At 35.5% G+C, this 14,040-nt stretch overlaps 1 protein-coding gene across 4 annotated transcripts in view; it reads right to left on the reverse strand.

Moving 5' to 3' along the window:
• Nucleotides 1-4,533: 4,533 nt before the first annotated feature.
• The window catches only part of LOC103146616 (glutamate receptor 2-like), a 47,829-nt gene continuing 38,322 nt past the window's right edge, over nucleotides 4,534-14,040 (reverse strand). For 2 of the 4 annotated variants that reach the window (XM_016677773.1, XM_007564612.2), the window contains exons 19-20: nucleotides 10,626-10,801; nucleotides 5,640-5,728 (exon numbers count right to left, since the gene is read on the reverse strand). In XM_016677773.1, coding sequence (XP_016533259.1) covers nucleotides 10,631-10,801 — 171 coding nt within the window. In that variant the 3' untranslated portion in view covers nucleotides 5,640-5,728; nucleotides 10,626-10,630. Of the gene's footprint in view, nucleotides 5,729-10,625; nucleotides 10,802-14,040 lie in introns of all 4 variants that reach the window. The other 2 variants (XM_007564613.2, XM_007564614.2) reach the window with 2 other exon arrangements.

Raw genomic sequence — 14,040 nt, forward strand, 5'->3', positions numbered from 1 at the left:
AAGCTGAACTGAGGAAAATATGACAAATACATTTAGAATCTACATTTTAATAGAAAATGGTCGTAGTATAAATTTAAATTATAGAAAATATATAAATTCATCTACCATTGCCTTCAGCTGCCAGTCCTTTTATCCTGTTTTGCTGAATAAATTATTTTCTTTACTATATTTACTCGCCTGTTGCGAAGCAGCTCTTGGTCAATTTTGTTACTCACACATCATCGTTGATGTTCAGCAACTAATAATTTTTGTTTTTCCAGGTCTAAATATATTTTAAAAATATTTTTTTAGAAAATATTGAGCAGTAATAAATAACTGTGTGAATATTTAAGAATGTTTTGCTTTTTTGTATTAAAATTTAAATTCTTGTGTGAACGCGTCTGGTGAGTCCAGATTTACCCTCGTCCAGAGCGTTGGGCGCTTCAGGGTAAGATGAAGTGATGCTCCCATCATGCCTTGCGTTTACTGCAGCAGCTGGTGGTGGCAGCACTATGATGTGGAGTTTCTGCAGGTTTTCAATGCAAGATTTCGGTGAATAACTAATGCAGCACTGTATGTAAATAAATGTAACATAAAAACATTTTTGAGCATGTGGTTTTTTCTGTCACTATACAATAAGTGAATTTTAAATTTACTATAGTTGCTTAGTTTGGTTATTACTATAAAAAAAGATATCTTCAATTAATTGTGTTTTTCCCCCTCATTTCAAAACTTTTATGTATTTAACCAGATTATCTTTGTTTGATTAAAAAAAAATTGTTTGATATGAAGCATGTAGGAGCACTAAAAATAAAAAGAAAGAAAAATGTTTTTGTTGTGGCATTGATTGATCGATTAATGAAAGAACAAACGGCAAAACACGTAATTTAATATTTGACATTTTATGAACCTAAGATGTTTATTTAATTTCAACATTCCAGGAATTATTCTTTTTCCCTACATTTCAGGCCTCCAACATAAAGAACATATAAGTAGAAGCAAAAATAAACCTGAGATTTGTTTTCCAACCAGAATCAGATGTAGAATATCTATTAGGAACTAAACTTTAGTTGATATCGATATGTTTGAAAGGTAAATAATTAAATTGCATCTAAATTGCAATGAAGTGAATTTTAAATTAATTTCTTAAAAAATATTCTCATTTATTAAGTTCATTGTGACTGGAGAGGTTCGTCCACGTCAGTCCAGAATCTGCTTTTACTGTTAGCGAGAGCGTTGAGTGGTAAAAAGGTTACTGCCCCCTGGTGGATGGGAAGCTGAACTGTCACGAGAGCAAAATCTCTGCCCTCAATTAAAAAACAAAAAACAAAAACCCATTGAAGCATAAAAATTAGCATACATGCACAAAAAACAATACATGACTCAGACAATTAGGTGGAGAGCATGCACGTTTAATATTTACTGTAAATATTGAGATTACAAACCAAGTATCAACACAATGAGTGTTCATTTGTGAATACAGTCAATCCCCCTTATAGTGACATTTGCATATTAATAACATAAATAAAAAGTCATAACACAACAAATTAAGTCCTGTTCATAACCAGAAGCTCGCCTGCGGAGGCGATATGTAGCTGTGCATCCATTTGAGTTCTGGCTCCTTCACATGTTGCCTTGCAAAACACTTCTTTCACATTTTGTCACTTTAACCCACAAACTTCAATGTATAGCATCAAAGTATGTGATAGACCAACACGACATTGTGAATAATAAATGAAAATTATGATTTTTTTTTAGTTAAAAGCTAATAATTGTTATATGGGTATGTTTCACACCGATACTACTAATTAAAAAAATAAAAATAAAAAATTGCTATATTAGAGCTGCAAATATTACTTAACATGTAAAAGACAACTTATAATTTTTGATAAATATCCACTACAGAAAATCTATTATTTTTAAAGAACCACAATTTGATTCCTATTTTTATGTTTAAACATAAAGAAAACCTTTTTTTTTTCTCTAAAAAGATGATGGCTACATTTTTTAAGATGGAGTGTTCATATCTGCACATAATCATAGCCATTTAGGAAAAATAGATCAAAATAACGGAAACGCCTGTTACTTTTAGTGTAATTCTGTTGTGGAAATTAAAAGCAATTATTAAATTTAAACACTGAAACATAGCTAAAACCTGCATCTGTTCTACAGTTTATTGTCAGAATTTTAAAGAGTCACTTGTGTTGGTCTATCACATAAAATAAATTCACAAATCCAATGAAAAACTGTAACATGACAAAATGTGAAATAGTTTTGTTGGTAGTTTTGCAGGGTATTTTAGTTAGCTAGCATCAGACGTAGTCACTAATAAAAAGACCAACTCAAATTGCACACATACATAATAAATATTACAGTAACAGATTCAGATTGCACTCTGTCCCAAGCCTTTTGATAAATGTCACCCTGATACAGTACCGCTCTGCCTGTTCATGTAATCACGAGGCAATATGTTAAATATAACCCACAAACTGCCTTACATTGAAAAATTCACCACTGAAAAGTAACCTTTTTTTAATTTAAGTTTTTTTTTTTTTATAACAAGAGATAAAACAAACACAGAATCAGCAATGAACTGTGATGATTTCCACACACCTTAGGCTGCACCGCAATCCGATATGACCCAATTCCGATTTTTTATTTATTTATTTATTTATTTTTATTTTTTGCCTTAATGCGACCCAGGCCACTTGGGTATCAGATGGTATCCGATTGAAATGTAGCCTAACATCCAGGTCGCATTGATCCAACCTGAACGTCACTGATACTCGACAAACGTCACTATTCTGCGTCCTGATACGTGCAAGCGGGAAGAAAAACGACAACCATGGCGGACCGTAATGAGGATTAATTTGTTAATATGCTGCTCAGGTCGGACAACAACTTCAAAATCGTAAGCTAAGCTCCACCATTAGCATCCATATTTACTTCCGCAAACACTGAGCATTACTTCTTTTTTATGGCGGTTGGCAAAACACTAAGCACTTCTCTATGTGTGACGTTATTGCGCCCTCTACTGCGCATGCGGGACACTTTCAGGTCATTTCCAATTCACACTGGAGATCATATATACAAGTCGCATATTTGGAAGTATGAACGACCACGCCAAAATAAATAAATAAATAAATAAAATAAAAAACAAATCCAACTTGAGAAATAAATCGGAATTGGGTCACTTCAGGTTGCAGTGTGAACTCAGCTTAAGTCCCAAAGATAAACCAGTCACGTGATCATGGCGACAATGATATGTCTTTTAGCAGAAACTGAGGCGCACCCCTTGGCCGTTTGAAGCGTGTTTTAGCTTCTCATTAAGCTTAAAACTAGTCGAACAAAAATCAGTTTTTGTAGAAATAAAACAGCAGAATCAAATTCTCGAAAAGCATACACTTACATAACAGGAACAACATTAGTACTGTAATTAATATCGTTTATATTCTTCTAACGGCTATCATTATCAAACACTATTAAGCAGCCAGTCACAAGGGTTCAGGCTGACAGGTTGATCTGAAAGAAAATAAATAATTAAGTGACATGCAAATGCTCTCTTTGTCCGCTCTTCATCGTCCTCCTCCTCGTCGTCATTGTTGGCACCATCGATGCAGTGGAGTTTTGAAAAAGTCTTCACATTATTTTTGTTCCGTCTCTCGGCGATGAGAGCTTCTGCTGGCTCAGGTTTCAGTTTCAGCAGCTGCCGTTGAGAGCTCTGGTTGCTTCTCAGTCCGTTTGGCACATCACACACTTGGCTTCAGAACTCTTCTGTTAGTATGTGCAAACGCACATGCAAATGTAAGGGTGCAGGGATGAGTGGCATGATGCGTTTTAAGTGTGTACACCATGTACAGTAAACAGTGTGAGCATCTGTTGTTGTTGGCTTTAAAAAAGAAGAGAAATTCATCTCACATCTTCATATTTACAGAAACAGATGTAGTGCAGTGTATATATAAAAAACTAAACAAAATGTCTTTTGTGGCTCTGAAGGATTTTCAGGTTGTTAATTTAATCTGTGCAAGGACGCTGTTTTCTTTCAAAATGTTAGAACAATATTAATTAGAAGAAATTGTACAGAACTCTACTGGTAACGTTCAGAAACTAAATAATCTATTTTTTAATTTCCCTCGTTACATTTGGACATTATCATACATGTGGACCACTGGATCGCTTTACAATACGATTACACTTCTCCTTTATCACCTTAACGTCAAAAATCTGGTAAAAATGAAATAAAAATTAGACTTTCTATTTGTCTAATTCAAGTTAGTTTTTAGAGTGTGTTTGCTAGTTTTTACTAGTTATTATTAAACAAATATTTAATTTTAGTTTGGGTTTTGCTACTCAGTTTTAATTTTCATACTTTTGGTTCAAAGAATGTATTCGATTATTGTTGAACGTCCAACTGTCTCTGGTGTAATGTAACTGTTTACATCCGTCGCTGCCATAACTTTTACTGAACAAACTTATTCACATGTGGTTTTAATTTAATTTCTTATTAGATGGAAACACCACAATTGTGAAATTATGTGTTGTTGTTTTTTTTTGCCATTAGCTGAATTTCGAATAAGTTTTGCGCAGATTTGTAATGGAAACACAGCTAGAGAGTAAGGAGCTGAGGTTTATCCTAAGATTGTAACTGGGGGTTTAGGTAAGTCCAACTGGGAAGAGATACTGGGAAAAACTCAGAACTTGCTGGGAATTCACCCAGGAGAAGCTTGACTCTTTGGCTAACCTCAGATAAGTTCATTTTTTGGAGTATTTTATAAAGGTGGAGTGCAGCTAAAATAGTAGATCAGATAAAACACTGTTCATTAACAAGAGAAAAATGTTAATACGGGACTACAATATGTAGTGAAAAGAAAGAATGGATGTCCGCCTTAGTTGCATGAGTTTTGTGTTTTTAACAGCATCACTAAATATAATTAAAATCCCAGAACCTCACCAACAAGAACTCCTCTTAAATTTTGTGTTTGTGTGTGTTGTTTGTACGTGTTTCTCAAATAAGGATTTACAGGCAAACGGAAGAAAAAAACCGGGACAATCACATCATTATCTATCACAATACATACTGATATTTCAGGACATCAGTTTTTTGTTCATGGCACTTTTAACACATTTCAAACAAGGTCCAGCTTGTATCCCCACAGTTCCTGATCGCATCCCTGATAACTGTTGTTATTGCATGAACATCGGCATCACTGTTGTCCTTGTTTTCTGTACAAGAGAAGCCTCCATGGCAAAAATCTACAAAACAAGTAATATTTGACTTAAAAAACTGTCCTCTGTGCTTGATTGTTTGTCATGGATTTGTCTAGGACCAGCCGTCTCTCCCTTCGATCTTCGTTTGATTCACTTTACAAGTGGGCAGGTCTTTTCAGGAGGACATCTGCCTTGTTTTTACAGACCAGATGTAAAGGATTTGAGAGTTTCTAGAGTTTTGAATGACTAAAATCCAGAATAGAAAGCGGGGCAGGTTGCCCGTTATTATTACTGGTAATGTGTCTTTTCTTTTTCTCGAAGAGGGCAACCCTTCCTGTCCACTTCCCTTACAGCGGGGATTGATGAAAGTGTGTTGACTGGCTGTAAGGCACTGACTTGTGTGAGGTCATGAGAGGTCAGTCATACTGAGGCTCATGGGTAATCCTGGGCGAAGGTAAGCCACTGGAACACGGCCGTTCTCGCTCGTTGACCCGGTGATAGACAGACGAGCTTTCGAGCGCATTGCATCCGTGAATTTCATCTGTTGAGGGATAAAAAAGGTCACGTTTAAATAAAATGGCGACATTAATCAAAGCTGGCAGGTATTGTGCTGCAAAATACAGTTAGTAGCGATCATCCGATCAGAATTTTGAGGCTGATTTCTGATCTTGGGTTGAGCTGATTTTTTTGTAGTAAAATAGAGAAATTAAACAGTGTAAGCAATACAAGTTGTCTGAACGTTGCTAATCCTTAAGGAAAGTTGTTACTGTTGTGTTTGTTACACTAAGGGAGTTTTCACATCTGATAGTCCAGTTAACTCAGTTCGATTTGGGACAAAAAAATTGAAACATTTGCTACATTTTCAGCTGCTGCAATTTGTTTTCTCACTCCACTGTGTCAAATCAACCAAACCCTTTGAAAAACCTGTTCTCCTCCTCACCTGTGGTGGCGCTACACCAGAAACTACTGAAGGAAACAACATGATAACGTCTTAAGAAGTCACAGAGCACAACTTCTTTTTCACAAGATATAAACAAAAATGGAGTGGTGTCAGATTTTAGTTGCTTTTTTTCTCTTTCACAGGAGAAAAACTCCCTCTAACATTATATTCTTGCATTTGTTTTGGTTGAATTTACTCAGAATGCCCTGTGCTGTAGTCCATCTCCTGTTTTTGGAACGATTTCCAGTCCACTTACATCCACATATGCATTCGAACTGCAGCAGGGTTCACTTCAGGCCTACCAGAGTTTGCTTTTTTGGTCCACATCAGAGTTTGATTACGCATTCACACCTCAACAAACAAACCAGACAAACAAGACAAACAAACTAGTTTAATTAAAGCAGACTAAACAGGACTTCAATAATAAACTCTGATTTTATTGCATTTGGTGTTACGTCTGTCAATTTCTTACACATATACCGTTTAATGTCACTGCTACTCATGAATAATATCGACATTTCATGCCAGAAAAGCTCTGTATATTCTAATGTTACCAGGTATAGTTTCTGGATGCAGCAGCAATGGTGTAAAAGGTGTTTTTAAGAACAACCATCAAGTTCTTTAAACAACATTGATTTTCTTCAGTAGTGGAGTCTTGTGTAGTGTGCGATCAGGGATGGAGTCAAGACCAATGCCTTGGTCTTGACTCCAATAAATATTGATAAATATTTCAATAAATATCGATAAATATTTCAGGACATTGCTTTTTGTACACCACAAAATGCAAAAATTAATGGTAAAACAGTTAATTACTCAACCAAAACTACTTCTTGGTATTAAACTAATAATTCTTAAAGTAAACTAGCACTTAAGTTATTAAATGCAACCATACATTCATTGATACACATTCTCTAAACTGAGTTAATCAACTTACACTGCACAATAGTTGTATATTTAAAAAAACAGTGAAAGAATAGGCTAATAAAAATGGTCATATCTTGTTTATATGAGCAATTTATGTTAAAAAGCTTAAATCCTGGAGATATTAATAAATTATCAGATATTTTAATGTTATTAATCCACACAGGCACAAAAATGTATCTTTTCACAGATTATTTATCATATATTTCACTGTCATGCCATCATGACAGTTTTAATAAATATATATAAAACATTGTAGCAAATGCATTAAGATCAAGTAAGTCAGAAAAAGTTTCTCCGCATGAGTTCAGCAGCACGACTGCTGGAGAATCAATGCCACTGCTAATCAAATATCTCAACAAAAGCCCAATAATACTCCTGAATCTCACAATTTTTCTGCAGAGGCTTTACTCACCTCAGGATGCTGGATGCTTGAAACTAAAAACAAAAACTGTTACTTACTGTTTGATTCATTCTCATAGTAATTATCTAACCCCCAGAACATTTTATTCTCAGATAGTGAGCTGATCCTTTTTAATGAAATAAACAAAATAAATAAAATGAGATGGTGATGTTACAGAACAGTAACAAACCTGAAGCAGTAGAACACTGAATTATACTTGTTTACATCCACATGTAATGTCTTTTCAATACGCCAGCACACAAGTATAGGAAACAATGTGACAGCTGCTTTGCGTACCAGTACATGTTCAGTTTAGTGTAATGAATTACACATCAGACATAAAATAACAGCTAGATGTAATGTAATCTTTAATCTCATTGTGCATGTGTACAGTGAAAAATAATAAATTGTAATTCTAATAGTAAGTGGTTGGCAAAATTAAACAAAAAAAACTCAGTTGTATGGGAATGAAAATACATTTACCTTGATTTGGTTGGTGTCAGAGGTGTTGTGATTAATACCACTGAATTGAAATTAAAACTGTAGTGTGTAACTTTGATCAAAAAAATACTTTTTCATATTTGTTAAAACTGTCATAATGTTGTGACAGTGTAGTATGAGACGGATAATCTGTGATAAGATCAATCTCCTTCCTGAGCTACAATTGCCATCTGAAGAAAAGCATCAAAAACAACCAATCACTGCCAGGAGGCGGGTCTTAGTGCTGTCAATTACAATCTCGTGTGGCACCGCTCTCCCCCTTAGTCTCTGCTACGCTGCAAGCTAGCAAAGCTTGTTCTGAATGCTAATGCTAGTTAGCATAGCCACAGATGGTTTTCCTGTAACAGTAAGTTTTTTCATTTTCATTAGCACGTTGAGCATCAAGTACATGAGGATAATTGACAGCCTGGTGCATTTCTTATCTTTTCCCAGATTATCTGTCTCATAACAACCTGTCACAACATGATAGCAGTTTTAACAAATATGTAAAAAACGTTTTTAAAAAATTTCAACAAAAGTTACATACTGCAGCATACCGCACAGCATTCTGGGAGATGTAGGCAGAAGAAAGGCTTTAGGCTGCTCAACCTGTCACAGTGCTAAGCAAAGTTAGTGGAATCAGCTAACTCACTCGCTCTTTGGTTACCAAGCATCTCACTCACTCTTTGGTTACCTAGCAACTCACTCACTCTTTGGTTACCTAGCAACTCACTCACTCTTTGGTTACCTAGCAACAAACTGTAGAGTAACTTGAGGAGCAGCAGTTTAAGGTTTCGCCACCGTATCTTGTGACTCCTTAAAAATTAAAAAACAACATTGTGGAGTGAAAACTGTGGATAAAACAGAAAAGGTCACCGCACCAGTTAAAACAAAAAACAAATCAACAATTATTGATAATGACTGATATAAAACTTTTATTTCGTGATAAGTTTTTCAGCCATATTGCCTAAAACTACAATCGTTTTAAAGGCATTGTAAGGCCATAAGAACCAAAGTCCAAGAAACGTCCGTATTCAAACATTTACCATCAAATGTTTGTGGTCATTTGATTAGGATAAAAATCAACTGCAAGGACTGATTTGAAAAGTTACGACCGACCGCCTAATCTGAACAACGGATTTAAAGGACTGATATTATGATCAAATACATTTAAATAGTTGTGTCATTCTTGATGATTTAACTATAAATTTTAAATATTTTGTGTTTTATGTTGAAATCTGGGCTCTTATTTTGGTAGTATTAACTTTAGAAGAAGTATATTCAATGCTTTAACTATTCACAAACATTCTAAACATAATAAGCCAGAAGCTTAAAATTACTTAATGTTGTTTTTGCTTATTCTACATAGTTGATTTTGATAATACCACCAAAATAAGAGCCCAGATTTCAGACTAAAACAGAACGCACTTTGAATTTTATTGTTAAATAAGCAAGCATGAAAAAAAAAACTATTTAAATGCATTCAGCCATATTATTTCTCTACGTCCACCTTCGACAAGTTATTTCAAAGAGGATGATTGGCTATAAACTAAGGAAAGTGCTGGAAAAAAAGAAATTACAACGGACCAGAGGAAAAGGGTAGATAGGCTAACAGTGGCAGAGGAGGAGTGAAAAACCAAAAAAAGAGGGAAGAACAGGAAAGGGAAGAAGGAATAATTTCAGAGAACACACAGGAGGAGGAGAGAAAGAGGCTGAAGAACTGGTCAGAGGAGTGAAGGGAAATGGGAGCAGGAGTGAGCAAGCTTCAGGATAAGGAGTAAACAAATGCCAGGATAATCACAGCCATACACAGTTTTGACCTTTAATTTCCTTTGCATGCCACTGTGGGTTTTTTTCTGTTATCAAAACGGCTGAATTCATGTCATACCTGGATTTATGGTAATTAAATCCAGTAATTGTCATCTTCAATGGCAAATCCAGTTTCAGAGAATATAACATATTCCAAAGAATATAATCTATTTTTTTAATAGTCTGAAGCTGTTTGTTCCAGTTTTTCTACAGCACCTAAGTAAAAGCAGATCATTTAGAAAGGATCCTAGGAAATAACTTACAATGGTGAGATAGAAAAAAAGGAGGAGAATATTTCAGAGAAAAACTCAAAAATTCTGGGATTAATTTAATACATTTTCTCGAAAAACCTCGTAAATTTCTGAGTTTGAAATTTTGAAAATTTGTGAGAAAAAAACAGAAATTCTAAGATTAAAGAATTAATCTTTCATTAAAATTGTGAGAAAAAGCTGAGAAATTAGTCTAAAAATCCCTGAGAAAACAGAATTTCAGATTTTTTTTTATTTTTCAAACTCATAAATTTCTGAGTTTTTTCTTAAAAAATTACTCCTCCCTATTCTGACTTTTCTTCCTTTATACAATGGCTCTAATATGGCATCATAATAATTTCTGAGCAAGAATTTAGAGAAAAAAAATATTACTAAGTAGGTAACTAATGTAAAGACTATTCAAATATTTTGTCATTTATTCACTATTCTCCTTGCTGTATCTTTTAAGATATCTTCTAGGGAAGCCTGTGTGTTTTGTAAATCACACACATTGGATATGTGCCACTGAAGATGCTCTGCACCGAATCCAGCTGACCCGGGAAGTGCCGCCTGGTTAAACCTTTGTCTATGGCTGTGAGGTGAGCAACGTTTTAGCTATCAATCATCACTCTCCTACCCGTGTTAGATCTTGACGCTCTCAATGCCGTAAACGTTGTAGCCTTCTTTATAGGTGGCGTAGTTTGGCTGGTGGCTGGGAGACAGCAGGTTGTAGTTGGGGGCATGTTGAGGAGAAGACAGAGTGTGTGTGTAGTTCCCTGTGTGCTGGGGTGATGAGAAGGTGTTGGCTGCCACCTTTACAACGGAAATAAAGTCAGCGTTATTGCTTTACTGATTTAATTATAGAACAGTTACTCTTCAGCTGATTGACTATTATTAATTTATTTATTTATTTTTGTTGCAACATTAAAATACAAGTTTGAGTACGACAACATTTTCTGAAGATGCTTTTATGCGACTAGAGGCTACATTTAAAGGGGCAGTATTATGTTAAATCAACTTTTTTTTAGCTTTACATCATGTTATAATGTTATTCCCTCATCAAAAACAAACCTGGAGTGTTGGTTGATTCTTTTCATGCATGGTTGACAAATCATTTCATCTCCATGGCAAACCATTAAGCAGTGCAAAATGCTCGGGTGGATCTAGCTCCACCTCCAAGACGCAGCTCCTCCTCAGATTCAGAGCGTCTCAATTTCAGCCTGACAGAGCAGCACTCCCCCACTCAGCTCCTTCAGACTAGCCAGCAGCAGTTAGCAAACGCCTAGTGGAGCTGCGCATCAGCGGAGCTCATTAAATGAACTACTTCTAAGTGGCACTCCGGTATGAACAATGTTAAAAGGTTAATAGAGGAGCCATGTTGTGATGACTTCCTGAAGGCGGCGTTTCAGAAAGAATAGGAGCTTCTAAAAGAGACAGAGGCCCAATTTCAAGGCATTAAATTACAAAGTCAAATGAAGTCATATTTGATATGTTAAGTATTTTTATAACAACTGGAGGTAACATAGTTACTTGATTGTGCTATAAAATCACATAATATTGCCCTTTTAATTTAGGTTTTCCATCAAAGCATTGACATTTACATGTCAGCAAGAATGTAGCATTGCCAATATGCAAAATCCACATCCACACAACTGAGACGATTCTGTGGGAAAAAAACTTTGGGTTTCATTCAGTGGAGTTCAGGAGCTCAAGTTGAACAAAGGGAACATGAAACCGCCGACTGCCTTAGTAAAGTAAGATTTATTACAGAAAGCGATGTTTGGTAAAATTACAAATGTGTCCTATATGTTAATATAGACTTTTGAATCCAGCCACACACTTTAGACTGTAAAAAAAATAATTTAAAGCTGTAGTATGTAACTTTTATAAAGTTTATATTTTTACATATTTGTTGAAACTCTCACCATGTCATGACAGTGTGGAACAGATAGTCTGTGAAAAAAATCAAGCCTCTCTGCCCTTTCCAGTCCAGTGTTCCCAGTTCTATCTAGAAACAACCAATCAGAGCCAAGAGACGGGTCTTAGCGCTGTCAATCACAATCTCGTGTGCAGCTCTTGTGTATGCAAATGCTACTTAGCATAGCCACTAATAACGGCAGATAATTGGTTTTCCTCTAATGGTCAGTTGTTTCTCCGTCATTAGCACATTGAGCAGCGAGTACATGAGGTTGATTGACAGCCCTAAGACCCACCTCCTGGCTCTGTTTGGTTGTTTTTGTCGGGAGCGATGCATTGCTCCAGACAGCAATACAACCTCAAGGAGAAGACGGAGGAGATCAATTTTTTCACGGATTATTTGTCTAATAATGTACTATCCCAACATAGCAGCCGTTTGAACAAATATGTAAAAAACATATTATTTTTAAAATAAAACTTACATACTGTATTATTTCCACATTTAAGTTTAATGGAAGCAAATCTGTGGATTTATTTTGTGACGCAGCAACTCAAACAACCTGCTCCCCTCTGTTTCATCAAAGAAAAATCAAAAGGCAAGATATCAGGAAGAGAACTGTCGATGTCCACAAGTCATGTCACATTCATGTTTAAACAATTATACACAAGCATAAACAGAATGGGAATGTCCAGACCTCACAGTGATCAGGTCTACAGGTTGGAAATGTGCAAATCGACCCCAGATCTAAAGCAAAAGACGTTGTGGAAACGATGGCTGAATGTCTGCAGTGAAACAAAACCTTTACCATGAGCTGAAAGGCAGCTCAGAGAAGAAGCCTTCACCACAAAAAGGAAAATAATAAGTCAGATTACAGTTTGCAAATGCACCCAGACTATTTAAAAAGATATCCTATAATCTGATGAAGCTGAAATTGAAATTTTAAGCCATGATGTCAATTGTTAAAGAAGGAAGATTGAAAAGCCTAAAAACAGCACATCCAATGGGAAATATGGGAGTTGCAGCATCATGTTATGTTTTTTTTTTGCTGCATGAGGAGCTGGTGTGCTTGGCTAAACAGATGGCATCATGAGGAAACAACATTATGTACAAGTCTAGAAGCAACATCTCAATTCATCAGCAAAGTAGCTAAAGTTCAGGCAGAAAAGAGTCAAATGGACAACGACCATAAACATACTGCTAAATTAGATAAAAGTGATTTAATGAGAGCAAAGTCAGTGTTTTGCAGTAATTATCCCATAGCTGAGTGAGAGCAAGATGGCTTACAAACCTGATTTCATTTCAATAAACCTGCCAAGAGGAATGGGCCAAAATTACAGTAAATCAAAACATTTCATCCAAATCAAATCCAAACACTGGAGAAATATATGTAAAAGGTAAAAATGTGTTTGCAGTGCATGTAAACATCTGATTTCATTTGTCTTTTGTACATGTTTAAGGTTTCGTATGACATCTCCATTTTGACTTCTTCATTTTGTAAATAATTAATTAATTGAATCTTTTGTGTGCGGTGCTATGCAACTGAACATGGATGTGACAAATTTTAGAACCTGATAAAGACAAAGGAGAATTTCCAACTGAAATAAGTCCAACAGTTACACTGACCAAACCGTCTATGCACAAACAAATCCAGCGGTTTCCAAACTTCTGCATCAATCCAAGCACATTTAATTTGTACATTAAATCCACATGGAATTGAATGCACACAAGAGAAAAATACACAAAAACTACGCTCTGTGTACAAGTTGGAAGCAGTTAGAAACACTTCTGAAGAAGATGCGTGTATATATGTTGGTCAAATCATGTAGGAACACAAACAATTAATTGGTGTATGATTAATTGTCGATTAATGGTTTGTTAGATTAAAATTAGTTCCAACTGATTCATTAACAATATCAACTTAGACCGTATTTCAGTGGTGTAGTTCGACCGCCATTCAGAAGAGGGCGCCACTGGTCATCCTTAAGTGGAGCCAGCTGTAAGTGAAACAAAGATGGCGGAGGGAGCAGGAAAGAGAAATGGTCCAAATAAATGGAGTCCGGTGTGTGTTGTAAAATGCTCTTTATGAGGTTTTGTTTGAAGATATAAACTAGGGCTGTTGTAAACGAATATTTTA

This window comes from Poecilia formosa, unplaced genomic scaffold (genome assembly GCF_000485575.1).
Source record: "Poecilia formosa unplaced genomic scaffold, Poecilia_formosa-5.1.2 Scaffold164, whole genome shotgun sequence".
NCBI classification, from domain to species: Eukaryota; Metazoa; Chordata; class Actinopteri; order Cyprinodontiformes; family Poeciliidae; genus Poecilia; species Poecilia formosa.